The 26,890-nt window shown below is 50.8% G+C and overlaps 2 protein-coding genes across 3 annotated transcripts in view; one reads left to right on the forward strand and one right to left on the reverse strand.

Moving 5' to 3' along the window:
- Positions 1-21,462, reverse strand: STRN4 (striatin 4). The gene is made up of 18 exons (XM_054999002.1): positions 21,158-21,462; positions 15,249-15,352; positions 14,858-14,931; positions 14,216-14,294; positions 13,853-14,053; positions 12,805-12,961; positions 11,784-11,934; positions 11,355-11,468; positions 11,118-11,233; positions 10,779-10,954; positions 10,050-10,097; positions 9,346-9,467; positions 8,333-8,500; positions 5,222-5,362; positions 4,204-4,302; positions 3,766-3,852; positions 3,206-3,394; positions 1-3,126 (listed from the first exon to the last, which is right to left on the reverse strand). The coding sequence occupies exons 1-17, from the start codon at positions 21,431-21,433 to the stop codon at positions 3,225-3,227; spliced, it is 2,283 nt and encodes a 760-aa protein (XP_054854977.1). The 5' UTR covers positions 21,434-21,462; the 3' UTR covers positions 1-3,126; positions 3,206-3,224.
- FKRP (fukutin related protein) overlaps positions 21,076-26,890 on the forward strand; it is a 10,441-nt gene continuing 4,626 nt past the window's right edge. The window contains exons 1-2 of one of the 2 annotated variants that reach the window (XM_054999004.1): positions 21,076-21,116; positions 26,349-26,442. The gene's annotated coding sequence lies outside the window, so the exon portion shown is untranslated. Of the gene's footprint in view, positions 21,117-21,546; positions 21,637-26,348; positions 26,443-26,890 lie in introns of those variants that run through there. The other variant, XM_054999003.1, reaches the window with a different exon arrangement.

Here is a 26,890-nt window from a genome sequence, read left to right on the forward strand (position 1 = left end):
TCTTATTCCAAAGGATTTTTAATTATAATTATTATGAGACAGTTCCCCCCTTCCCATTCAACATACAATTCAGTCTTGTGATTAAACAGGGGGGGAAAAAGATAAGGGGGGGAAGGTAGCTCAAATAAATATACAATAAAAAGCTAACCGGCATTTTTCTCTAAAGGCGAGAGTGCTCTTAAGTCAGGATAAATACAGCACACAAATACAGATGGGGACATGGGAAAGAGGTGCGGGGGAAGTAGGCTGAAGTTTCAGAAGTGGCTAGTGGCTGGTGGTCTTTGAGCCCTAAGATTCAGGAGTGGGGGAAAGAGGGAGGGAAAGAGAGAAGTCCTAACTGGTGTGCTCCCAAGATCCAGAAAGGAGAGGAGCAGGTCTCTCTCTCTCTCCCCGCTGCTTTGCCCCCCGCCCCCCCACTCATGCTTTTTAGCTCTGCTCAGCCCTGTTAAAAAAAGAAAAAAGATCATGGCTCATAGAAACTATCACACAGTGATAACGTGATTGTGATTACTTCAGCAACAGCCCTTTGGGTGTCTGGCAAGAGGGGATGTTTTGCAAAATCCAATTTTACCTACTATACAAAATGTACAAAAAAGAGAAAGGGTCTTTTGCCTCAGGTAGCAATGCAAAAAGAGAGAGAGAGAGAAGGAAAAAAAGGTGCTACCCAAGAGAAGACAGGATCCAAGCTGAGTTATTTAAAAACAAAACCCCACCGGGCAAGGGATAGAGAAGCAGCCGTCTTTGCGAACTCTCTCCTCAATTTGCCCCTTAACTGCTCAGCTTGTTGTGAGGGTGGTACGCAAGGACGTGGGGGCTCCCCCTCTGGTCCCACCCACCCCTTCTCTTACAGAGACTGCTGGAACTGCCCTGGGGAGTCCCCTGGCTGCTGGAGGAAGGCAGAAGCTTAAGGAGTTTGGCGTCACTGGGGCAGGAGAGGGAAGAGGAAGGCCAGCTGCACTCAGAGCACTCGCCTACAAGCCTCCTCCCTCTCTCCAACCTGCAAGGGTTATGCAAACCAGCAGAAGGGCAGGCGGCGGCGGCTGCTGCTGGGCCAAGACGAGGGCTTGATGAGAACAGAGCCCCTACAGCCCTGGCCCTGGTCCCTCGACAACATTCCCACCCTGCTATTTAGGATGAGCAAAAGACCTTTCCCAAGAGTGGGGATGCTAACTTCAAGACAGCAGCATGTCCACCAAACCCACACTGTGATACGCTCCCAAATTTCACAAGCATCGTTCAGTTGTTTGTGTCTAACGAGGCCTACCAACGGCAGGAATAAAGTTGCACCACAGGTAGAAAGAAGAATTAAAGAGCAGCCGCCTCGCTGGCAAGGCCAGTCTCCAAGGCCACTGTGCTAATTCTCGCCCTCCATCCTGCCGCCTGGATGCAAAGCCAGCTTTAAAGCTTTCAACCAGGCAGTGCAGCCTTCCTGTCAACACAACCCCGCCTCCCCACCTGGGCCAGACCTGATCCCTCCTCTGCCTCTGGCTACGGGAGAGTTAACTACAGGGCACAAGGAGGAGATCTGCAGCAGCAATTCAGGAATCGAGGTATGGGGAGGGGAGACAGGTTTATTGCTGAGAGGAGCTAGCCAGAGGGAGACCTGGAGTCAGAGAGGACTTGTGACCAATGGCTTGAGAGGGGAGGAAGCCGGCCACTTCCCCACTGGATTTCCCTACTGCCTGAGCTGGAGCTCAGGCATCCCCCCTCCCGCCCGCCAATCATCTGAGAAAACAGAACTCTGGTGCCATTACATCTCCCTTCTGGGCACAACACTCCTGTAAGTAGAAATGGGGGCAGCACTCCTGACGCCCTCCCCCCTAGAAGTGCCTCGCCCCAGAAAAGGCTAGCCAAGACAGTCCCTGTGTGTGAACACCACCCTGCACCCCATGTCCACCAAGAACTAGTTCTGTCTGATGGCTCCGGTTCCCACCCCACTTCCCACCCACACTTCCCAACGTTTTCCTTCTCACTTCCCACAGCCACCAGCAACTGCGGGCTGATGGGCTCAAACCTGGCTTGTGACTGGTTACCAGCTCACTGACTCATGCTGCCTCCTGCCCATTTACCCACCGTGATGCCCTCTCTCTGCTTCTCCCTCCCCGCCCCCTCACCTGTATTCTCTTTAAGGAATAAGGGTGGAAGAGGAACAGATGAAAGAGCAGGCATTCCCCTCTCGCAGAAGATGGTTGGAAGTGGGCAGAGGGGGAGACACTTCCACACACGCCTCCCCTTGTCTGCTGCTCATGTACACGGCGAGTATTGGCAGGGGAGAGAACCCTCAAGGGGGTGCGTTTGTAGTGATGAGGCAGAAGACGTGAAAACAGCAGTAGAGGAAAGCGGGGAAGAGATCTGGTAGCCCTATGGCCCCCAAAGTGGCACAGGATTTCCCCCCCTCCCATCATCCCAAGAAATCCAATTAGCCGCCACTGGCTCGAAGCTCCTGCTGGCTAAAGCTGACTGTCACTGGGGGGGGCGGGGGGGGGCGGGGGGCGAATACGGTGGGGGGGGCTGTTCTCTGTTCACATCTCGTCCCTCCTTTGCTCGGGTGCGGGGGTCCCGCCAGGAGGCACACCGTTTCAGAGCGCAGGCGGACTGGGGGCGTGCTCCAGCCAGGGGTGCTTCTGCCCTCAGGCCTGCTGCGTTCTCGTTCCCCCCCCCCAGGCTATTCAGTGCCCCCTCCGCAAAAAGCAGCTGCAAATCAGGTATTTGAAAAATAGAAAACAGTCACCGGCCCAACGTGGCCACAGGGGAACCCGAAGATTTCAAACATCTTTGCCCGAGGCAGTAAAACGAAGCCCAGTGCTCAGAGAACTGCCAGGGGCCCTCCTCGGACCACCCAGGGCTTCCTCCCTCTCTGCAACAGTCCGGGAGGATTTTCCGCTCCCCGAGCTGGGAAAATAAAAACCAGGCAACCTTGAAATGAGCGGAAAATATTTCAGTGCTGGCTTCAAAAGGTGAACCCGAGGTCAAGGAGGTGCTGGCTTCCCGTTCCAGCCACCGCCGTCCAGCAGGGGTCAGTCCTGAGCTCAGGTGGAGATGACACAAGGTGCCCAGGGCGGAGAGGCGAGTCGTTAGCACCACTGGCTGGGTCAGAGAAAACCAGAGAGGCATCCTGCAACACACCTATGGGGAGAAGAGACTGGCCGTGAAGGACACCCGAGGCTCCCGGAAAGCCACCTGCCCCTGTGGGCACACGGCTCACCTGCCGGCTGCAGCCCTTTTCATATGAAGACCTTGGCGAGGGCGTCAGCCCCAGCGCTGGCGATGAGGGCCTTGCTGGGGTGGAAGGCCACGTCGTGGATGGCCTCCTCATGTTTCTTGCGGTGGGCCGTGATTTCCTGCATGCACGTCTTGTTGTCTAGGTTCCACAGTCGAAGTGAGCAGTCGTGGCCTGGGTAAGGAAGAGGGGGCCATGGAATTAGTTGGTGGGGGGTGGCTGTACTCACTACTCAACAGCTATATGAGATCTCATTAGGTCACTCCTGCAGATGTATTACCATGAGGACACAGCCTGCTTGAGGGCTGAGAGAAGCATCAATACTAGGGCCATTGGCAATGAAGGGGTGTGTGTGGATTTCCAAGGCTGCACGGCAAGTACACAGAGACTAGACACACACACACACACACACACGCATGCACCTTCCTTTGCATCTGGACCATGCAACTTTGGGTCCATATGGTACCATGAGGGCATGGATTCAGCCCAGGACCTGTCACTTGCTGACTTTTAAAAAATTCCCAGTGCACCAGAAAAGAACTTACTCCCTGACATAAGGAAGACTCCATTGGGATCCGCAGCAAGACAGGTGACGGCGTCTAGGTGAGCCACCATAGAGTGTACAGCTTTCCCTAAACAGGGAGAGGAGAAAACTGTAAATATGTGTTTTTAGAGTAGTTGCAACAGTTCAACACACTACGTAACTCCCCTGCAAGAGTTATTTTGGGAGAAGCACAACTGGAGGGAGGGGGAGCCGCTGTTGTCATCCAGAAGACACTGTATAAAAAAATAAGTAAGTTTACCCACACAGCTGCAGGCAAAGGAGTAAGATAATTGTCGTACAGTGTAGGCGGCTCTCTTTTTGTTCTTGTGAAGGAGGCCAAGGGGGTGCCGCTCGTCCACTCCCCTGCTCACAAGAATAACCGCAAGGTCACACAACTGCATCACCCCACCAATTCAGTTGCTCTGAGCAACGGTCTCACCTGTCCGGTTGTCCAGGAAGCGGATCCCTCTGTCCTCGTGGGCCGTGATAGTGACTGGCTGGGTTGGGTGGCTCACGACTTGGTTGATTTGACTGGTTCCTGTTTGGGGGAAGGAGGAGGAGAGGCGTCTCAGCCCAAGTCCCAGTAAGCTCATGAGTTGGAAGTCTGCTCAGCCTTCTGATAAAAGGCAGGGAGGGTGGGCAGCAGGGGACTTCTCCCTGGGAAGCTGCCTCTCAGATGCTAGAAGGAAGCTGCTCTACGGGGATGTTTTCAAGAGAATGTGGATCTCTCCGTTTTTATTTATTTATTTATTTATTTAATTCCACTTATACCCTGCCCTTCCCACCAACGGGCTCAGGGCAGCTTCCCACAAAGATATGCAATTAAAACATACAATAAAAGCATCGTAACAACATAACTAGATAACATGAAAAAATCCAGGCGCCTCTAAGCAAATCAGGCTACTGCAAGGTCACTATAAACCACGGGCACCACCATGATATAAATCCAGGGTGGCTGCAAAACCAGGAGATGGCGGTCAGAAGAGGGAAATAAAATGCTGGCTCTTAATCAAAGGCCTGGCAGAACATCTCCATCTTGCAGGCCCTGAGGAACTGTAAAAGGTCCTGCAGGGCCCGGATTGCCTATGGGAGAGCGTTCCACCAAGCCGAAGCCAGGGCAGAAAAGGCCCTGGCCCTAGTCGAAGCAAGCCAAGTGTCCCTCGAGCCAGGGACCACCAGAAGCTGCTTATCCACAGAGCGCAAGGCCCTGCGGGGGACATAACGGGAGAGGTGGTCCTGTAGGTATGCAGGTCCCAGTCCATGAAGGGCTTTTATTCTTCCAATTATTACCGAAATCTCAAGCCCAACTCTACCTCCATTAATGCTTCCAAATTTACCCTTCTTATTCTAATTTATTCTGATTTTGTGTTAGCCGCTTTGCTAGCAGGAGAAGAGAACCCAGTCCTGAGCTGCTGCTGCCACCCACTTGTGCTCAGCTGCTCCCAGCCCTGACTCACCACTGGCTGGTCTAGATTCCAGTGTCAGGACAGGGCACGTGGCCTCCACGTCGTAGAGGATGGCATCGCCCGTCTGGAAGGCAGCGACCGCATGCACGGGGTCAGTGCTGGAGAATGTGATGGACGTTGGGATTCCATTCTCTGCAGAAGGTGATGAAGACAAATCATCTGGACACAGGCCCTGGTGGCTTTCCAGCACCCAAAGGGTGCCACTCTCACTCTGGCAGTCAGTTGTACTTTAGGAGAGCCAGTGTAGTGTAGCATGTCAAGTGTCAGTCGAGGATATGGGAGACCCAGGTTCAAATCCCCTCTCTGCCATGAAAGTTTGCTTGGGTGACCTTTGGCCAGTCACACACTCAACTACCTCACCGGGTTGTTGTGGGGATAAAATCGAGGAGAGAATGCTGTAAGCCACTTTGGGTCCCCAAGAGGGAGAAATGTGGGGTATAAATGAAGTAAACAGATAAACAAGATAACTTTCTCCTAAAGTTCTCTCCAAGCACTCGTGATGCTAAAAAAAATGTTTCAATTTTTATCTGGAGAATTTACCTACACCCAGGACGTTTTTTCAGCAGGAACACGGTGGAAAAGAGTTCCGGCACCTCTTGAAAATGGTCACATGGCCAGTGGCCCCGCCCCCTGATCTCAGGACAGAGGGGAGTTGAGATTGCCCTCCGCATGTGGAGGGCAATCAAAACTCCCCTCTGTCTGGAGATCAGGGGGCGGGGCCACCGGCCATGTGACCATTTTCGCCAAGGGCAATTTAAAATTTTAAAAACTCCCCCCTTGTTCCAGCTGACCCAAAGTGACGTCATTGTGCAGTCCCGAGTTCTACCACCTCTTTTCCCAGAAAAAAAGCCCTGCCTACACCTACGCTCCATCTCCCAAATATGGTACCTCTGCTACACTGCAGCACCACGACAGGAAAAGATCAAAGACAGAAAGAGGCCCCAGACCTGGGTCAAGTCACACCCCCATGAAATCCCAGCCCAACTGCATTTTTTGTCTTACAGAATCCTTGCTGTTAGATTCAAATATTGTTATCTTCTATAATACTGGCTGAAAAGTGGGGTTTTTTCCATACTTTTAATCCACCTTGGGTCCCAGTGAGAAAGGTGGACTATAAATGGGAAAAAATAATACAGGCATAATTCAAGTGGCGACTGCCTCATTGCATTTATTGGTGTGTGGCTTGGCTCACTCACTCGAGTCATCCGGGCAAATAAATAAAGCATTTTTCCATGGCGACTGCCTCATTGCATTTATTGGTGAGTGGCTTGGCTCACTCACTCGAGTCATCCGGGCAAATAAATAAAGCATTTTTCCATGGCAACGCACTGCAGAACAGAAGACAGAACCTCGTGCTGTCCCCCTCCTCAGGCGGGAGGAGGGGAGGTGTCCCCTTTTTAGAAGGCTAAATGAACAAATAACGTGAGTTGGTATCTTTCATTACATAAAAACCTAAACAGTTCCAAATAAGCTCTGGGCAGGGAGACAGAGTGCGTTATTTACCACAGGCACTATCCAAGAGTGAAAAGTTGTAACCAGCTGTGCTGGCCCCCACAAAACCCAAAGTAAAATCCAGGGAATACCTTTTTACTAGGACCAATCAAATTGACACAACACATTGTGCAATATTCCTGGATACTTAATTTCAGCAGAGAGAGGGGAGGGGAAGATTGTTCAACAAGATGGGAGTGCACCCCAGAAAAACAACTGCTTACCCAAAAAGTGCAAGTACCCAGTTTCACTTGAAGTGACTATACATCCTTGAGCATCAGTGTAAGTTTTGCTCGTTGTTAACAGAAACAGAGGAGTTAGCCATGTTAGTCTGTAGTAGCAAAGTCCAGTAGCACCTTTAAGACTAACCAACTTTATTGAGGCATAAGCTATCGAGAAACACAGCTCTCTTCGTCAGATGCATCTGTGCATCTGACGAAGAGAGCTGTGGTTCTCGAAAGCTTATGCCTCAATAAAGTTGGTTAGTCTTAAAGGTGCTACTGGACTTTTTACTATTTTGTTAACAGAAAGACCACCACAGGGGCTCCTCCTGCTCCCAGCCTCCCAAGAGAGTGGTACTTCTCACCTGGATTTCTGAGTGACTTTGGGCAGCGTTTAGTTCCTTTTCCCAGGACGCAAGCGCTACAGTCTGACGCCCCACGGCCATTCAGAAAGGCAAGCTGGCACAGCACTGACACCAATGGCTACCGTGACCAGGTCTTAAGACCAAGACCTAAAAAAAATCTTTTTTCTCCTCCCCTCATCTTTAAAAAAAAAAATTGCACAATGTTTTCAAGTTATTTTGTGTTATTTTTGTGTTAGCATTGTTGCCCCTGAAGGAGGGGAGAACCACCACCTCTGGCCTGGACAAGTCGTACCAAAACTGCATAAATCTGAGCAGGCTGATATGCTAAGTGCCAGGTTTGGTTTCCCACGCCATACCTTCCCAGTTCTGCTTAGGAAAACCCGCAAAGCTGATTTAACCAGAGAATGTGGGGGGGGGGGGGGGGGAGAGATAACAACAACAATGCTCTGTGAAACAAAGCTATTGCCTACAGGCTGCCTTAGAGAAGTTGCCGATTAAGATGGCAAGGACTCCCTCTACTGTTTATACTAAGAGCAACCACCAGGTAAGAGCTTCTTAGTAAAACCAACCAAAATGTCACAGAAACAAGCTTTGGAGTTCCACAGAACTCTTCATCAGGCCAGATGTTTGGGTCACACAGGGGAGGGGGTTTCAAGGTATGATGGAAAAGCTCATACCCGTAAGGTCTTAAGGAGGAATATAGTTGTTGCAAACCAACAGCGCAAGACTGTCCAGGATCACACCAGGCTAAGCCCACTGAAATCAATGGGCGAAGACTGGACTCTACACAGGACTGCACCTGCTCATGCAATAAAGGTGGCACTAACCCCCCCCCCCCCTTTTTTTGTTGTTCTTTGTTCTCCAGCCTGATGACAAGTTCTTAATCAGCTATTGTTATCCTTCTACCCATTTCCAAGGAAGGGAACAGAACCTGAGCAGGAGCCGGCATGCAAGAAGAAAGCCCCAAGATGCTGGGCCACACGGGGGTGGTGAGTGGTGGGGGGGCCTTCTATAGCACAACTCACCACTTCCTGCGCTGTAGGTGCTGAGGCAAGAGGAGTTACTGCTCGGGTCCCAGATCCTAACTGTGCCGTCAGCTGAGCAGGAAGCCAGGCGGTTCTTGGACGGGCTGAATGCGAGGCCCCAGACGGCATCCGTGTGACCATCCAGCACATTGCTAAGCACAGTTGGATCTACACCAGAAACAAAAGCCAAACGTACACACAAATTTAGCACCAGCAGCAACCATAGAAGCTTTATGTAATGATAGTGGAATCTGGCTGCTTCAGTGTCGCCTAGGGGTTGCCAACCTCCAGGTGGGGGCTGGAGACCTCTTGGAATTGCACCTGATCTCCAGGCTACAGAGATCAGTTCCCCTGGGGGGAAAAACGGCACCTTCAGTGGGCACACATTCCCGCTGAGATCCCTCCCCAACCCAAACTCCCCTCTCACCAGTCTCTGTCCCAAAACCTCCAAGAATTTCCCCACTCAAGAGCTGGCAACCCTACCACCGCCTAGAGCCTCTAGTTTCTTCTTCCTTTTTAAAATTTACAGCCTCTCTCTCTTCCTTTCACAGAGAAGCCCAAGGTGCAGAAGTCCACGACCCACGAGAGCAAACACTTGGCCCCCCAAGAGGAGGGTCCGTCTCCCTGAGAAGCAGCCACGAGCAGCAAGGTTCTGTGAGACACTAAACACGTCAGCTGCTGTGGGTGAAATATGGGAAGCGAGCATAGCAGGAGCAGCCATCACTGCCCTGACCAGTGCCTCAGTAGCCACATTCATTCCAAGCCACCGGACGGCAGCAAGTTACCGCCCATCAAGCCCCTTCCTTCCAAGTAAGCCATGTTGACGAAGACTGCAGCCTTCAGAATACTGAGTATCACGGACACCTGCCCCCCCCCCCTACACACACTCAGGCATCCCCTCTGCACCCCAAATAACGTGGCTGTCAGTTCTCCACAACGCCTACGAGATTAGAGAGAATATAAACAGGAAAGGTGAGTTGTGGCTGCCTTCGATGCACAGCTGCCTTCCCTACCATAACCGTCATATGGGTCCATGTTGAGATCTGGGATCTTCCAGCAACGGATCCTCGTGTCTGTTCCTCCGCTGTAGCAGTATTCACTGTTGCAGCCCATGGTGACTGCCAGCACAGGGCCCCTAACAGGGAGCAGCAACAAGCGAAGGAAAGGTATTTACTAAAGTATTTACTCCTGCGCTCAACAGGAAGACTTCCCAGCTCCAGGTCCCAGGGAACCTCAGAGCTCTCCAGATGTTTACGAGAGCTTCCTTGGCAAGGCCAGTAACGGCCAGCAAGCTCCCCTGGAAGCCAACCACAGGCCAACCACAGCCGACTACCCCAGCTGCAGGAGAGCATCCGGTGCAGGCCATGCACTCCGTTCAAGCGAAGCAGCGAGGAGACCCAACAGGCACGGCACACTCCCCAAATCAATTCACAGCACACTTCAGAATATGTCCCACAATCCCGTATAAATACGCAGGGCTTTCTTGGCAGATGAAATCAACTTCAAAAGGTTCGCCCAACATACAGACTTGGAGAGCTGAGCTACAGGAAGTTAACTGCTCATGGACAAATACGTTTCTAGTAGTCTCATGTCCCAGGGGACCAATCTGCTACGCTCTTGTTAATGGCGGAGATTCTGCGGCTCATCTAAGCTCATTTGGGCTGGGATCAGTGAGGAATTAATGCTATCTGATCTCACTAGTTTCCTATACACACACCTGTGTGCCCTGAACGCATAGACTGGTTCCACGTCCAACGCTGCGTTCCTGTAACAGCAGAGAAAAAAGGGAATTAAAAAACTGGATGGGCAGCCTTTCTTTTTATGTGATCTGCATACCCAGTCTTTCATTATACATGCAATCCCCCCCCCTGTTGTACGGGACTTCAGGAAGCCTACGACATGAAGGCCGTCACTCCCCGTGGTTTAGCACTCCTGATACTCAAGAGACACACCACCTCGGAGCATAGCCATTGCTTGATCCATGGACTTCTTTAGATGGCTTGATCTTTTCTTCTTAAAGCTAGAGGCCGTCGCCACATTTTGCGGCAGTGAAGCCCACAAGTTATGTAGAAGTCATGTGAAGAGATTCTTGTCTTGAGGCCACTGCGCATCCATTTTATGTGGCCTGAGTTCTAGTGTTACAGGAGAGGGAGAAGAAGACTTTCTCCGTGCTATGCATACGTTTTCTAACTGGTGATGCCAGGAATCAACCCTGGGACTTTCGGCATGCAAGCAATGTGTCCTGCCACCAAGCCAGCCTTTGTCCTACCTCTGATGGGCACAGCCCGCACTATAAATCTGAACCAGTCTATCTCACCCAGCACCCACACACTCACACTGGGATGTATAGTTCTACAAGAGTCATCTGGGCTATTTTCAGGCTAGCCGCTCCAGCCAGGACTGTCTGCCGTGCCTCGTCTAAAGACAGGAGATGCTCAGCACTCACTTCTTTGCGGCAACCGTCTTCTGGAGGTTCCATAGCTTCAGCGTGCCATCTTCCGAGGCCGTGACGAGTGCAGATTCCACATGGTGGAAAACCAGGGCCCGGATGCCATCGTAGTGACTTCGGAGAGTGAATTTGGGGTTCCAGGTCTTTTTGAAGGAGTCTTTGCTGTCAGAGAGCTGCGGGTGGGGAAATCAGGATGGTGTTCAGGTGCCCTGTCACTCATGAATTTTCTCCACCCTTCACTGTTCACCACCACTGCAACTGAATGAGCAGGTGGAGGGAAGTGGGAAAAGCAGAGACAGACAGCTCTCGGAAAGCCCCGTCTCCACAACTACTCACATCACAGCTTAGCTCGTTGTCATTGGTGACGGTCAAGTCAGCAAGGTCACCCAAGCTGACTTCTCCTCCGCCAATGGTGTCCATGATAAACACGTCTGAGGAGAAGCCCAGTGACCCTGTAATAGGAAGTGGAGAAAACTGTTCAGGAGTGGAGCAACAATGCTCGCCAAAGGGTTTGCAGGAACATGGAACGGGAACCGAAAGGCACAAAGTGAAAAAGGTTAAGCAAGCCGTCACCTTCATGAGACCTGGGCTGGCTGGAGATGGCCGATGGCATAGATGGCTTAGGAGGAAGCCCATCAACATCTCTGAGATCGGCAAGCATACCTTGCAGCTTTACCCGGCGGGTTTCTGCAGAGAAGAGGCAGTGATTTGGGGAGGAGGTGCAGGGGGAAAAGTTAGATCAGATCTTGCCAGCTGCAAATCTGCAAAATAGATTAGGCTCACGAAAGAGAGCTCTGACATACGACTAAAGTCATAACCTCCTGCGGAGAAGTGACACGTCCAATAAACCCTGGAAGCTTACATGACAGCGTTCTGGCATTCCCCTCCCACCACTCTCAGTTGCCTGGGGCATGAGCGAGAGAAACCCCCACACAGGGCAAGGGGAACGTTTCTGAGACAAGGGAAGACAAGAGTTAGAGCCAATCCCGGCTCTGTCATTACCAAGCTCTTTTCCATCTCCAGCATGCCGCGTACCCCCAGCCCCCTCGCTGTTCTCCCCAGAGCCCAGGAAGTCAAACTCGCTCAGTGCATCCTCGGAGTCCTCATCATCATCTTCGTCCTCTACTTCTGGCATTAGGGGCTTGTTGGTGAGCTGGAAAAAAGGAGAATGGTAGAGCCTGGCTGAACATCATTCCTGCATTCAGAAGGGCGAAACCAATCTTGAGCCAGAAGACATGGGCTTAGTAGAATGATTGGTCAGTCAGACCTGCAGGTGGTAGGTGGCTACCCAAAATCCTGCGCGTCCAAAAAAGAACCACGAAAGGAAGAGAACCAGGAGTTCTAACCCACTACACTCTTGCCAGAGTTCAGATCAGAAGTCAGATCTCCCAAACAAACTAGAGTTTGTTCATCGCAGGCCCAAACCTGGCCTTACGCAGTGCTTCTACTTACCCAGGCTTTTATTGAAGGGTTTTTTAAAAGCTGTTTTATGGACTGCTTTAAGTCTACTTTACAGATTTTAATACCGTTTTTGAATTTTTTTCGTATGTTGATAGTTGATGATGATTTTATGATACTGTTTCTATTTGTAAGCAATTTCAAGCAGGCCTCTGGAGGTGCTACAAAAATTCCCAAAATAAGATGAAAGCCTAAACCCTGTTAATGGTGATGTCCAAATGCAGATGCCTTAACATGCAGACTTCAAGCTGCCCACATCCAGATGCCATAACGGACTGGGCTTTACCCTTCCTCCCCTTGTGTGGTACTGCAAGACTGAAGAGAGGAGTGGACAAGCTGGACAATTAACTCAGTCGTGAGCAAACTCTGGTTTGTTTGTAATGCCTGAATTGAGAGACAGACTCCATGCTCACTGCTTTAAACCACTAGGTACAGATCCCCTTCAGGAAACCGAACCTCTCTCAGTGGCCCCAACCTCTGCCTCTAGACTCCCTCTGTCATGTAACCAGACTCGGCTCTCCCAGCTCGCAGCTCCTTGCAAGGAGGGGCAGGAAGAGAGGGGCACCTTGACTCGCTGCTTCTTGTGCTGCCGCTGCGTCTCAAGGGGCATGCTTTCCATATCCTCCTCTTCATCACTGTCTTCTTCTTCGCAGCCTTGCAAGAAGGGGATCTTTTCCATCACTGTGTTGCTGAGCCGGTCTTTTGCTTCCTTCCCGGCATTCCTGCCAACAGAAAATTAAGATCAGTCGACCCTAAGGAGCCCCAATGTGGGGCACATGGCACTCTCATGAGGGAAGAGGGAGGGAAAGCACTCTCACTAAACAGAGATTAAACACAAATTATGGGACATGAATTTAACGCTAGAGGGCTTGAAAATAAATCCACAAGGGGAGGTGGATCTGATTCAGCGTGCCTATTCCTGTGGCTAGAGATTCCCAGTGACAGATGTCGTGCTCTTATGGAGCTCACAAATGAAAGATGCCTTATCCTTCGTCCATCAAGGTTAATACTGTCTACTCAGACTGGCGGCGGCAGCTCTCCAGGCAGAGGACTTCCACGTCACCTAGTTCTTGATCCTTTTTAACTGGAGGCAATGGGGATTGAACGTGGGACCTTTTGTATGCCAAGCAAATGCTCTCCCACTGAGCCCCTCCACATAGCGTCCAGCACAAAGTCACAAAGGCTTGCTCGATCAAAGACACAACCCTTCTCCCCTGTATCGCTCACTCTAGTACTAGCCAGAAACCACAGAGGTACAAAGATGATACACAACCTGCCAACCTCACGCAAAATGGAAAACTGCTCCTGGCCGTGATACGTGATGAATGCAGAGCGGTGCTGCTTTCTCCCTGTCACTCTATGGAAAATGCACTGCAGGCCTGGCATGGGCAAGTAAAGCAGCAACTCGCCCAACGCAACACGAGCACCACCAACAAGGACGGCACTGGAACGGCGCTCTCCTCTCTGCCCCAGAGCCTGGGCCAGAAAGCCCGATGTCTGCCGGAGAGTGCAGGCAGCAGCCTGGCCGGGCAGAAGAGCCAGTCCTTCCCCAGATAGCAAGATTAAGGGCATGGGGAACACTGTTCTTCCTCCTCCTACCTGACACCACTCACCTTTTGATCTGCTCCTCTATCTGCTTAACAAGGAGGGATTCACCACCATTCAGTCCGGCGGGACCCGAGGCAGGGCTAGTCCCCAAGCCACCAGGTTCAGCAGCACCATTCAGTTCCATGGAGCAGCGGCCCAGCAGGGAGCGGACTCGTTTGGAGCGCATGTCCAGGATGGTGTCCGTGTAGCCCACTTCCTCCAGGTACCTAGGGAGATCAGGCACAAGACAGTTTAATGCGTGGGTCAGCAACTAGCAGACACGGGGCTGAATCCACCTCGAGAGCAACCAGTCATCAATTGTGGACTGCATGCGCTTTCCCCATGTCGCTCACCCACCGGATCTCAGCCCTGGGATTCTCGATACTCACTGGCGGAGGAGCTGGCGCCCTTCCTTCCACATGAACTGGTTGCTTTCCAAAGACAATGGCTCTGCTGGACCATTGGAGACTAGGGGCAAAACAAAGAAAAGACTTGCTAGTGGCCCTGTGAGTTGCCGAGGGAAGCTTGTGAACCTCGGGAGAAGCAAGTCCCACTTTTGCAAAACAATGGAAGACCTAGAACATCTCTAGTAGGACTTCCAGTGGCTACATTTGCCACAGTATATATGAAGCTATCTAAGAGAGGGTCAGACCTCTGATCCGCCTAGGCCTGTATCATCTGCTTTGTCAGGCAGAATTTCCTTCCGAGCCCTGGCATCCAAATCCCTTTTTCATTACAGATGACAGATCAACGTGGGACCTTCTCTACATGAAGCAAAGGAAGTTCTGTACCACTGACCGATTAACTCCTTCCCTTGCCTTAAGCCCAAATGTTCCTATCCTTTCTACCCCTCTTCAGTAGTTCTCTGCTCTTAACTGTCAAATGGGTCCCAATGCTTTCACACACAGCCACAACAGCAGGACATCTCTTGTTGCAAAAAGATGCGGCTTGCCGTCCCGGTTGATCCACAAGAACTCTGGGGGCTTCTCCTCCAATTTTGACAGGAGGCTGGCCCATCACAAGCCCAATACCTGGTTCCGGCATGTCTGGTTTCTTTTCCCCTTGGTTCAGATCAGTCCCGAATTTCAGCTTGTGATACTTCGACCTGGAATGAGCGAGGAAATCTTACCGACTGTTGTCAGAAATAAATGCAGCAGTCAACCTTCAACACTTTTACGGCAGGGGACCCGAAAGATCATGACTACACTCTGGAATGAGAGGGAGCGCCTAGTGCCTCTGTACCATACCCCCAACTCCATCCCCTTTCCGAATGAAGAACTTCGCTCCAAGTCCTAACGATCCAGGGACAGCCATGAAGGCATCAAACCTCTTGAGTACTCCTGCTTCTGAAGATGAAGTCTAGGACACACCTGATCCCAAGACACAGACACCGCACACCCAGAGGTAGGAAACATCACTCACCTTTCCTGCTTCAAAGCATATTCCAGCATTTTTATCCTCCGTACAAGATCCGTCTTGAGGTTTTCCTGGCCCTTCCTTTCACCCTGGAGAAATGCTACCTGTGCCTGAAGGGGACAATAGCCAAAGGTTAGGGACATGGCATTACTACAACACACACACCTGGGCTCCCAGCTGCACAGCAAGCCAAAATATGGTGGAAAACAAAGATCAGATTTTAGAAGCTGGAACCTGTTTCAGTTATGTCCACATAAACACTTTCAGCCACATATCAGAAAATAAAAATTGGCTCTTCTCAGCCTGGGTGTGCCCATTTCTCATCTGGTTTCGCTGCTAAGATGTTGTCCACAGAACTGTTCACTGTCACAAAGCTAAAGATGCAAAGGAAGTGGAAAGGGAGCTTGGCTGGGAGAAGAGACTTTCATAGTGCCTATGTACAGAATGGCACTCTACAAAGAGGCACAGAAAATGGATCAGCATGGAGGCACAGCAACTGTGGACTGGGAGGCTACGAGGCAGAAGGTAAGAACAACCCTCGCTGGGAAGGTATAGAGGGGGGGCTGTGTACCAATGGCAGGAAGAAGGGAAGACACATGAGAATGAACTGTATGCAGTGATTCAAAATTAAACACACACTCGACAAAGCAGGCCTCTGGCAGCAGCTTTCTTACTGAACTCGTTAAGTCATATCCATGCCATACCTAGAGAGACTTGAGCAGATATGGCCAAAAATCAGGAGTTCCCTGTTCTTTTGTAACAGGCCTCAAGTTCAATGATACAGACAGAGGCTTTGGCCACTGCTGCTGAGTTTCCCTAAGATACAACTGTAAAACACCAGAGTGGAAAATGTGCTGTAGCTACATCAACAGAGCTGCACGTGATGCTCTCTTCCCAAAGGAGGAGAAAGTTATGTTGTTCCAACAGACCCTGGATTGTCCAGAAAAGAAGCTAGTTAAGTGGGTGGCATTTTGACTGTTGTGAGGACTTGCTTGCTGCCAGTTTTGCCACACATGCACACTTGACGCTGCAGGGGAACCTTGCCAGCTTTTCACATGGCTCAAGCCAGGAGGCTTCATGAGTTAATATTTACCAAAGTGCTTAAAAAAAACAAACAGACTGTGCACTAAGAAGAACTATAGGCAAATATGTGGCTGAACTTCCCAGGAGTTTGTTTCCTATAACGCAGACACAGGGATCCTGGCCCAGATACAACCCCCTATTAGCTGTGAAGTCCCCGGCAGCCATGTCTGATTGGCCGTCTCACCCACTTAAAGCCACGCCTCCAATATTACGCCCCCCCATTCATGTTTTTCCTCCTTATCTCTGCACAGACAATGCTACAAAATGTATACTATTTCAGACGGGGGGGGGGGGCTTCAAAGTGAGATTTTTAAACTCTCCATCTCTATGATGCTTTTTGACTTTGCAGTCCCACAGTGGCTTTGATTGCTTCTTGTGGTATGTTTCACACGTCCCACTTTTTTCTGGAGTAAGGGGTTTTTTTTGCATTGTTTCAAAAATCTGCTTGACTACAGACAAGAGTGGGACAAGACAAATTTGTGTAAACCATGGGAAGTAAAGACCACTTCCCATCCCCTTAAACGCCATGTCCTGCTTCCAGCCGTTCTTACCTGGAGGCAGTTAAGATTGCCATGGGCCAAGGGCCCCCAGTGGCAGGAAACGGAAACAGGGAGGAAGGAAGTATTTACAGCATAAAACATTATTTCTTTAACATCTTAATGGATTTTTCTTAGAATAATTTCAGACATTGTGTCAGGACCTGCGACAAGGATTCCCTGGGGAAGCTCCTGATAGCAACAGCCACTGTGACTGATCGAGAAATAAATGATATACTGTCTCCATATGCGGAAGTTCTAGTTTTAGGTAACCACAGCTGGCAACCTAGAGCCCTCCTCCTCAGACTCATTTAATCCATTTTAAATCCATTCATCTACATCTATCCATGGCCATCAAGACATCTGGTGAGCAAGTTTTCCTAAAGCTTACGCTATACACAAGAGAACAACCACCCATCAATCCTACTAGATGACCCTGGTCAAGCAGGATTTCGAAACAACACAGGAACTGGCTCACCACAAGTGAAAGTGGGATGAATACATACATACCGCACAAGCAGGAATTCCTCTTTTAACCCACTATCAGCTCTCTCAGAAGAGAGGTCACGTTTCCTACCCCTGTTCTCCTGCCCCCACCATCTTTCTTCTGCACGCAGAAACACATGTTGCACCATCTCCATCATGGAATGCTACAAGGGGACAGCTGCTTCCCAGCACCTGGCGCTGTCTCCACCCCACCTGCTCCCAGGCACACCTCCCCCCCCCCCACATTTGTCCCCATTTGCTACAGGACAGGTGGCAGCAAAATCCACCCACTCACTTCTCATCTCCATGGAAGGCAGAAATGCTGTTTCCCCCACATGCCTACGGGCTGTCAGTTATGCAGAGACACGCTGGGGAAGGGGGCGGTAATAGTCCAGAAGTACATCTATACCCCCCAGGCCCCCCTGCATGTATGGGCCCAGTCACCTCCCCCCTTCTTGCTCCTGCCCAAAGGAAAGGATCAGCCATCCTCTCCATTCAGTACTGGAGGTGCTTCAAGGACACTTTCATCCGCTCTGAAAAGATCCCAAGGCACCACCTCAGGCACCGAGGCTTCAAGCACATGATGTCCCACAGGCTCTAGTTGGATGGAGGTGGGTCATCAGTTCCCCCTTACCCATCTCCTGTCTAAGTATCTGGCAAATAGTTCCTGATCTGAAGCAATTAATGCCTTAGATACACTTATTCAGAAAAAAAGGTTTTAATGAAATGCATGCTCTCTCATTCTCTAGGGACAACCCAAAAGAAAGTCTAAGTCATCCACCAAAGTGGCCTTGGATAGAGGGGGGGAGCATCTCCCCTCACCTATGAGAGACACTCTCTCTCTCTCTCTCTCTCTCTCTCTCTCTCTCTCTCTCTCTCATATCCCCCCTTCACAAGCTCCAAGCATATGTGCATTCATGGAAAAAAAATCTGATCTCTAACCCCTATTGTCTGGAGGTCAGGAAGTTATCTATATCCTACAAAGATAATACAAAACACAAGCAATGCGGGGGGGAGGGGATCTTGTAAGCTTTCTCAAAAGAGAGCTGGTTTTGGAGATATATCCTTTTCTGTACCCAGAGAAAGCCCCTTCTATAAGCTGAGAGGTAGTCATATCCCACTTGCATAAGGATACTCTACCTGGCCTGGGTAGAGGAAGGAAAAGAGATAGAAGGTACTGATGATCGACCTTCGGTTAAGGTGGGAGGTTCATAGCCCAAAGTGTAATTTACATGTACAGTCCCCAAGAGAATACCAGTCAAATCTTAGGATAGTTACAGTAAACAGACCCTGGAGCATCCTTAACAAAATCATAGGACTCCGAGGTCCTGTGAGGGAGGCAGCAGCAGCCTCCATGCTGGCCAAGATGTGCTGAGACTGAGGCTAGCCAAGCCCTGCAACATTTGGAAAGCCGAGGGGCACAACCTCAAGCTTCCACTGCTTTCATAGCACGAGAGAGAGGGGATTGGGGCACCCAATCTCCCAGCCCCCAACCGAAGGTAGCAGAGCCTCATCTCTGAACACACAGAAAATTCTGCTCTTAGGAGGGATGGCATCACCATGGGCAGATGCTCCCACTGGGGATGGGGGAAGAGCTAAAGCCAGGGTCCACCATCTCCACACACCCCTCCACAGAATGGGATTCACAACATAGAACTTCAGCTGCATTCTCTCCCAAACAACGAGTGTTCTCCATAGCAAGTTCAACACTTTGGAAGGACCTATGCATCAACGGGTGGGGGACAACGTGACTGGCCATCTTTTGTAGGGCACACGACTTTTATTTCAGAAATCCTTCCTGAGAAGTGAATGAAAGGCTGGTGGTTTTGCAGAGCGATGTAGAGGACTGTGGGAAAGTGGCTGCTTAGAATAGAAGTAACATCTTATTCAACAGTTACACAACTTTGCCTGCAACCTGGCCCTGCTATGAGTCCTCGCCCTGCGTGTCTGGCTCTTTCTCTGCCTAATAAATGATTGCTGGGGTGGAGTACTATCTAGGTATTTATCTATACATTTTTATCCCACCCTTCTTCCAAGGTTCTCGGAGTCATACACAGGTTCTTCCTTGTTTTATCCTCAAAGCAGCCCAGCAAGTAACTCAAGCTAAGAAAAATGACAGGCCCCAAAAGGGAATATGAACCCGGACAGGAAAGCTGGCTGTATGATCTTGGGCCAGTCACTTTTGTATCTACCTTACAGAGTTGTGTGCAGATAAAACAGGAAAAAAATCATATACACTGCCCTGAGCTCTTTGGAAGCCAAGCAAGATTTTTCAAAACAATTCTACCTCAAAATAGCATCCCAAAGCAACAGATAATTGCTGCAGCAGAGGGTGAGCCAGGGAATTAGAATAGGGATTTTATGACCATGTCCCCATTTTTGCCTGTGAAATGGGTATGGGAAAGACTGTGGCTTGCCCCCCCCCCTCCCAATAATCCTGCACCACAGAGTGTAAGAGTGTCAAATTAGACTGGGGGAAACCCAAACTCAGACCTCCACCCTGCCACCTGGCTCACTGGGGTCGCCTCAAGCCAATTTCTTTCTCTCAGACTGGCCTACCTCATAGGGTTGTTGGGAGAATGGGACAAAAAAGAGGTGAAGCATACCTGTCTAAGTTCCTGGGACGAAGTGGGGAGAGACAAAAAAGACAGACTGAACAGTCAGGCCACCTCCCAATGGTACCCATTTTTATTTGGAAGAAAAAAAGAGAGACAACAGAGGACACTGTGCATTTAACCTTTGTGTGAGATGAAATGAGAAGAGCCCTCCTCCACACCCCACCCCTACTGCTTATAAATACAACAGCCCTTATTTGAGGAGAAGTATGGGTTGTGAGCTCCAGGTTGGGAAATTCTTGTAGATTTTGGGGGTGCATCAGAGATGTCAGGGTCTGGGGAAGGGAGGGAACTCTGCAGAGTATAATGTCATCTAGTCCCCCCCACCAAAGCAACGACTTCCTCCAGGTGAACTGATCCCTGCTGCCTGGAAATCAGCTGTAATTCTGGGAGCTCTCCAGGCCCCACCTGGACATTGGCAACCCTAGCCATAGCCCATATAGGGAGCCCTAACCCCATATATGCCCTGACCTAGCTAGCCCAGGTGAGCCTGATCTTGTCAGATCTCGGAGGCTAAGCAGGGTGGGCCTTGGTTAGTAACTGGATGGGAGACCTCAAAAGAAGGCCAGGATTGCAGAAACAGGCAAGGGCAAAGCAGCTCTGTTAGTCTCCTGCCATGAAAACCCCACCAGGGGTTGCCATAAGTCAGCTATGGCTTGAGGGCACTCTCCACACAACCCCATATAAATGGGGCCTGTCCAGCCGTGGGATGAAGCCCTGTTCTGGAGAGGGGTGGGGGGTACCCATAGAAACACAGAGATGGAAGGTGCCCCAAGGATCATCTAGTCCAGCCCCTTGCACAATGCAGGACATTCACAGCTACCTGCCCGCCTCACACTCTCACACGCCCCAGCGACCCCTGCTCTACGCCCAGAGGAAGGCAAAACACCCCCAGGATCCGGGCCAATGTGGCAAAAAGGAGAATTCCTTCCCGACCTCAAAGTCAAGCATGTGAGAAAGGACCAAGGGGGCCCCGCGCCCTCCCGGCCCTCCCTCTCCCGGCCCGCCCAAGTCTCCATCCGGGGTGCTGAGAACTGGGTGGTGGGTCTCTCTCCACTCCCCCCCCCCCAGTCCCGTCGACCTCCATTCCCCACCAAGATGGCGACGGCCGGAGGAGGAGGAAGCGGAGAGGCACCCCCGGGGGGGACCCGCCGGTAATTCGCCCCTCGCCCGCCCGCCCGCCGCCGGGGCGCACCTGGAGCTCGGCCCTCTCGGCCTCCCAGCGGCTCTTCTCGGCCTCGAAGCGCGCCCACTCGTGCTGGATGAAGTGGAGGATGCCGGGCAGGCTGAGCTCCCCGCGGCCCGGGCCGGCCTGCTGGGGCGGCAGCGGCGGCGGCTGCGGCGGCTGGTCCCCTGCGCCCAAGCCCTGCCCCGAGGCCGAGGCCTGCCCGGCCCGCGCCGCCGCCACCCGCTCGGCCTCCATCATGGGTCCCGACAGCGGCGGAGGCGGCGGCGGCGGCTGCTGCCACATACTGAGCCCGCCGCGCTGGGGCGGGGAGGCGACGGCGGGAGGCGGCCCCGGCCTGCGGGCGGAGGCGGAGGAAGGGCGGCGGGGGAACTTCCTGCCAAATACGGAGCCGGCCAGGAAACGCGGCCTAGTCCGCCGCCGCCGCTACCGCCGCCAGCCGGGCCCGGCCGCCGGGGGAGGAGGCGGGGTTGCCATGGCGACGGGAGGTGAGGGCCCGGCGCGCTCCGGGCAGGAGGGGCGGGGAGGGGTTGTCATGGCGACGGGGCCGCGCGGCTCCTTCCTTCCTCCCTCCGTCGGTGGGAATGCGGGGCGAGGGCGGTCTCCATGGCAACGGGGCCTAGCGGGCGGCCTCCTCAGCGCCCTCCTTAGGGTCAGAGCTCTAGAGGAGTTAGCCGGGTTACTTGTAAAATAGCAAAGAGAGCCGTAGCACCTTTAAGACTAACCAACTTTATTGTAGCATAAGCTTTCGAGAACCACAGCTCTCTTCGTCAGATGGCTCGTCAGAGGCATCTGACGAAGAGAGCTGTGGTTCTCGAAAGCTGACCGTGCATCTGACGAAGAGAGCTGTGGGTCTCGAAAGCTGACGATGCATCTGACGAAGAGAGCTGTGGTTCTCAAAAGCTTATGCTACAATGAAGCTGTTTAGTCTTAAAGGTGCTACGGCTGTCTTTAGTCCTTAGGGCTGCCAACCTGAACATCTCTCAGAATTACAACTGATCTCCAGAGTGCAGAAATTAGTTACTCTGGAGAAAACAGTGGGCCACGGCATTATCCCTGCTGAGGTCTCTCCCTTTCTTAACCTCTGCTGCCTCCAGGCTTCACCCCCCAAATCTCCAGGAATTTCCCATCCTGGCGCTGGCAACCTTAAACCTCCAGGAGAGATGGGTTTACCGTGGAAGATTGGTGTCCAGTAGCTCCTTGCAATGGATGGTTCCCCCTCCCCCCACAAACCCCTCTCCCATCTCTTCCCTAACAGGGAGAGCTTTAGTGAGTTTGCCAGGGGTTCAAAAGGAGCAAGAGTTGCCAAAGTTATGAGCTCCCTCCCTTCCTAACGGAATTTTTTAAAAATTATTTATTTATTGTTTATGTTACTTATAGTCTGACAGAGACTCCAAAGTGAAAAGGCGTCTGGACAGCAGGATTTGAGTCCAGTGGCACCTTAGAGACCAACAAGATCTTCAGGATGTGAGCTTTTGTGGGTCAAAGCTCCCTTCTTCCAGTATCTAAAGGGAGCTTTGACTCTTCGAAGCTTGTACACTAAAATCTCAGTTTTAGGTGGATAGCCATATTGTTCTGCAGCCAAAGAGTAAGATTTGGGTCCAGTAGCACCTTAGAGACCACCAAGGTATGAGAGTTGTCAGACTCTCAAAAACTCATACCCTGGAAATTTATTTTATTACATTTGTATTCCACTTTCCCCGAAAACCAGGCTCAGAGCAGATCACAGAAAAAATATAAAACAGGCAGCATAATTTAAACACTTCAGTAAAAACATCATGGTATTCTTATTGCAGTCTCAAGAAACCCATGGAGGCAGGTGGCAAGCTGCTTGATGTTCAAGCAGACCAGGGTGGGGGGGGAGAGTGATGTCTAAGGTGCTACTGAACCTCAATCTTGCTCTTCTACTACAACCCAACATATGGCTACCCACTTGAAACTATATTCGTGTATAAGCTTTTGAGAATCAAAGCTCCCTTCTTCAGATACCTGAGGAAGGGAGTGTTGACTTACAAAAGCTTATATACTTTGGAAATCTAGTTGGTCTTTAAGGTGCTTTGGATTTTCCTGCACGGACAATAATACACATGATTACTGTAGTGATGTGAGGTGGGGTGCAGCCACAGATAGACAACTGTACAGGTATTCTGGTTGGGCCCTGGAAACTAATAGGAGGGGAGGGTCTCAGAGGGATGGAACTCAGCCCCAAATAGTGGAGGGAATGGTTGTCAGAGCTTAACTTGAGCCACACTTTTGTTCTGGCACCTTTTTCATATAGGGTGAGTCCTGGGATGCGTGAAGATGTTATAACAAAGAGAGTGCACCTGACCATGCGCACAAGGGCCAGGGCCATGAGGTTAAGTACCTCTTTCTTGCAGGGCTTTGTATGTGTGGTCCTCTGCAGCATCTACAGTTAAAGGAACTTCTGTGAAGAAAGACTTTTCCCTGCTTGTGCCCCTGTTCAGACGAGCCAATACTGTGATCAAAGGCAGTCGCAGGCAGGTTCATAGCTTGATATCCCATCCCACCCCCAAATTAGAGGGGCTGTGAGTGCACAGTTCCTAAAAATGTGGGAGGTGTTGGGAAAGACCCTTTTTTTTCCAGCAACAGTGGAGAGTCTCAGCCAGATACTTCGCGGTTAGATGGACCAATGACCTGACTTGGTATAAGGCATTCTCACTTAGGAAACTGATATGCAACATCTCCAGAGACCTGCTTCTTATGTTATTGCCAAGGGAAGATACCAATGGCTCAATGACAGTGTGTCTGCTTTGCACGTAAAAGGTCCCAAGTTCAAGAATCTCTGCTGACGGGAGATTCTCTTGTTGGAGGTTCTAGATAACCACTTCCAACTAGATTATACCCAACTGACTTTGTAGAAGGCTGCCTCCTCGCCTTAGAAACAGGTCTCTCATTCCTTAAGGAAGTGGGAGTTCAGGGCAGAAGGTGATTTTGTTTTTAAGGGACACTTGAGCCCCAGCTTCCTCTTCTTTTAAATGCTGTATCCAACAGCGGTGAACATTTACAGCTAGTCTTTTGATAAATATGGGAGCCTCTTTAATATTCTTTAAACTACAGGACTCCAAACTGGCTGGGCTCTTTTCTTTGGTGGCATTATATGTACTGCCAGAATATACAGGAAGAACCTTTACAGTATGACCATTGGCGAGCTGCTGTTGGTAACACCTGCACTCATTCCTTTAGAGGAGTTCATTCCAGAAGGGTTAATGTTCCAGCAGGTTCTCCCAAAAGAAAGATGCTGGCCTGTGGTGTACAATAATTCTCAGATGCTGGATGGCAGCCGTAGAGGGAGGGAAGATCCAATTCAGGGGGAGCCATACTGGACTTGTGGAAATTCTACAGGTAGCCGCGTGACATTTGCTTCCCGCCCACCATTAAACGCTTCTCTATACATGAATCCACCACATTTGCGCCGTGCAGGTTGGGTCACCCACCTGAATGCCAGTCCTAAAACGTCCAGGACCACATGAACACATGATGAGCTGCCTTCTGTTGAACCAGACCCTTGGTCCATCAAAGCCAGTAGAGCAATCAAACCCAGGATGAAGCAAACAACCAAAGAAAAACAGTCTCCCACAGGAAAAGTGTTTTTGCCATATATCAAAGGAATTACTGATCAGATGGGAAAGCTTATGAAAAAGCATAACCTTCAAGCAGTATTCAGACCCACCCGAAAAATACAACAGATGCTACGATCAGCAAAAGACAGTAGAGACCCCCTCACCTCTGCAGGAGTATACCGTATACCCTGCAGCTGTGGACAAGTTTACATCGGGACCACAAAGCGTAGCATCCAGACAAGAATAAAAGAACATGAAAGACACTGCAGACTTGGACAACCTGAAAAATCAGCAGTGGCTGAACATAGCCTAACTCAAACAGGGCACAGTATCTTATTCCAGGACACCAAAATACTGGACAACACTTCCAACTACTTTGTCAGACTGCACAGGGAAGCCATTGAAATTCACAAGCATAAGCAAAACTTCAACAGGAAAGAAGAAACCTTAAGAATGAACCGAGCGTGGTTGCCAGTTCTGAAAAACACCAGGCTAACAAAACACTCTATACCTGACAATAGCCCTGCAGAGAAGATTAGCACATCAAGCCCCAATCCATATGCAAAAGAACCTCCTCAGGATACAGGGAAGCCTCCCGCCATTAGCATTCCACACCCTGGGAAACTCTTACAGGATGACTCAGCTCAACCCCACCCCTCCTGAGTAGATACAAATGACCTGCCAACATCTTTTCCACACTGTGACACTGAGAGATCTCTGTCTTTCGGTGCTACACCTCTGAAGATGCCAGCCACAGCTGCTGGCGAAACGTCAGGAACTACAATGCCAAGACCACGGCAATACAGCCCGGAAAACCCACAACAACCAAAGCCAGTATTGTTTGCTCAGACAAGCAGCAGGCTCTTCAGGGTCTCAAGGCGGCGTCTTTCCACATCACTTGCAACCTGCTCCCTTTAACTGGAGGTGCTGGGCATTGAACCTGGGACGACCTGCATGCCAAGCAGAGGCTCTACCACTGAGCCGTGGTCCCTTCCCTCCCCACCCCCGGTAAATTGATTATAGACACGGTGCTATGAAAAGACCATCAGGGATACGCTCTCCACCGCGCCTTGGAACAGATATAACCACTTAGAGGCTTGGACATATAGGCCCCCGCTAGATGTTAACAAATTAGTGGTAAACCACAAGTGACATAGATCTAATTGAGGTAAACCTCACAAACTCATTGTCTGATGATCCAGCCCAGTGGTTCGGCGCCATCTTTTCTTGAGCCCAGGGAGGCGAGGATAAAGAAAACTCGAGTCACTGCAGGCCCTCTTCCTCGATAGGCTCTGGTCCGTGGGTCACATCAGTCTTTCTGAGACTCTCCAGCCAGCCCCCGCAGGCTGTTGCCTTTCTGCTTTAGGTTGGTGTTGACTTCAGGCAGCCCATTTCCAGCTGCCTTCTTACCTCACGGTGCCACTGCAGGGAGCGACCTCTGGGTGGCAAGTCAAGGGCAGGCTGGCCTATCTCATCATGTAATTGGGTACGGGATTTCCTCGGAAGACAGACACAGACTAGGGTGTTGTTTGGCCAGGATGGTAGCAAAAGAGTCTTAGAGAAGGGGCGGGTAACAGTTCTTGCCCCTCTCTTTATTGCATCTTCAATTTGTTTCTTAGCTGGTTGAACGTGGCATCTGTGGACGACTGTAGAGAATTCCGATCTGCCTCTCCTCGACAGGTATGGCTGTGACTGCAAGCAAAAGCCAGCAAGGTGAGTGTTGCTTAGGGCGGCTGGAGCATTGAGAGGGGGAACTGAGTGAGTTCCAGTGTTATCGGTGAACTTATTCAATTTCTGTCTCTTCGGATCCCAAAATGGTAGGGGGAGATAACAGGGCACTAGGGCCTGGAACTCACTGCTATCAGGAATGCATAAGGAACCTTCCTCGGTCTCAGGGGCGGGGGGGGGGGGGCGGGGAGAATCTGCTAGGCATGCAGAAGATCCTACGTTTAATCTCCAGTATTTCTTATTTAATGATCAGATAGTCGGCGATGTGAAAGACCTGAGGAGCTGCTACCAGTTAAGAGAATGCAGTATTACCTTGGTAAACCAGTGGTCTGCCTTGGTATAAGGTGGCTTAATAAGACTTGCCTGCTGTCTTTGAAACTGGCATTCCAGTTAATAACCAGGCTTTCTAAGCCAGCTGATGCTTCAAACAGTT

Source organism: Eublepharis macularius, chromosome 15 (assembly GCF_028583425.1).
Source record: "Eublepharis macularius isolate TG4126 chromosome 15, MPM_Emac_v1.0, whole genome shotgun sequence".
Lineage (NCBI taxonomy): Eukaryota > Metazoa > Chordata > Lepidosauria > Squamata > Eublepharidae > Eublepharis > Eublepharis macularius.

Bases quoted from the DNA above. Each gene is read 5' to 3' on its own strand.
- STRN4 (XM_054999002.1), bottom strand. From the start codon at position 21,433: ATGTGGCAGCAGCCGCCGCCGCCGCCTCCGCCGCTGTCGGGACCCATG. The intron at 9,468-10,049 runs GTGTGTGTATAG...GCTCCCTGTTAG, and splicing joins TATGCGTTCAGGGCACACAG to GGGCCCTGTGCTGGCAGTCA. The intron at 8,501-9,345 runs GTAGGGAAGGCA...TTTCTGGTGTAG, and splicing joins GGACCCATATGACGGTTATG to ATCCAACTGTGCTTAGCAAT.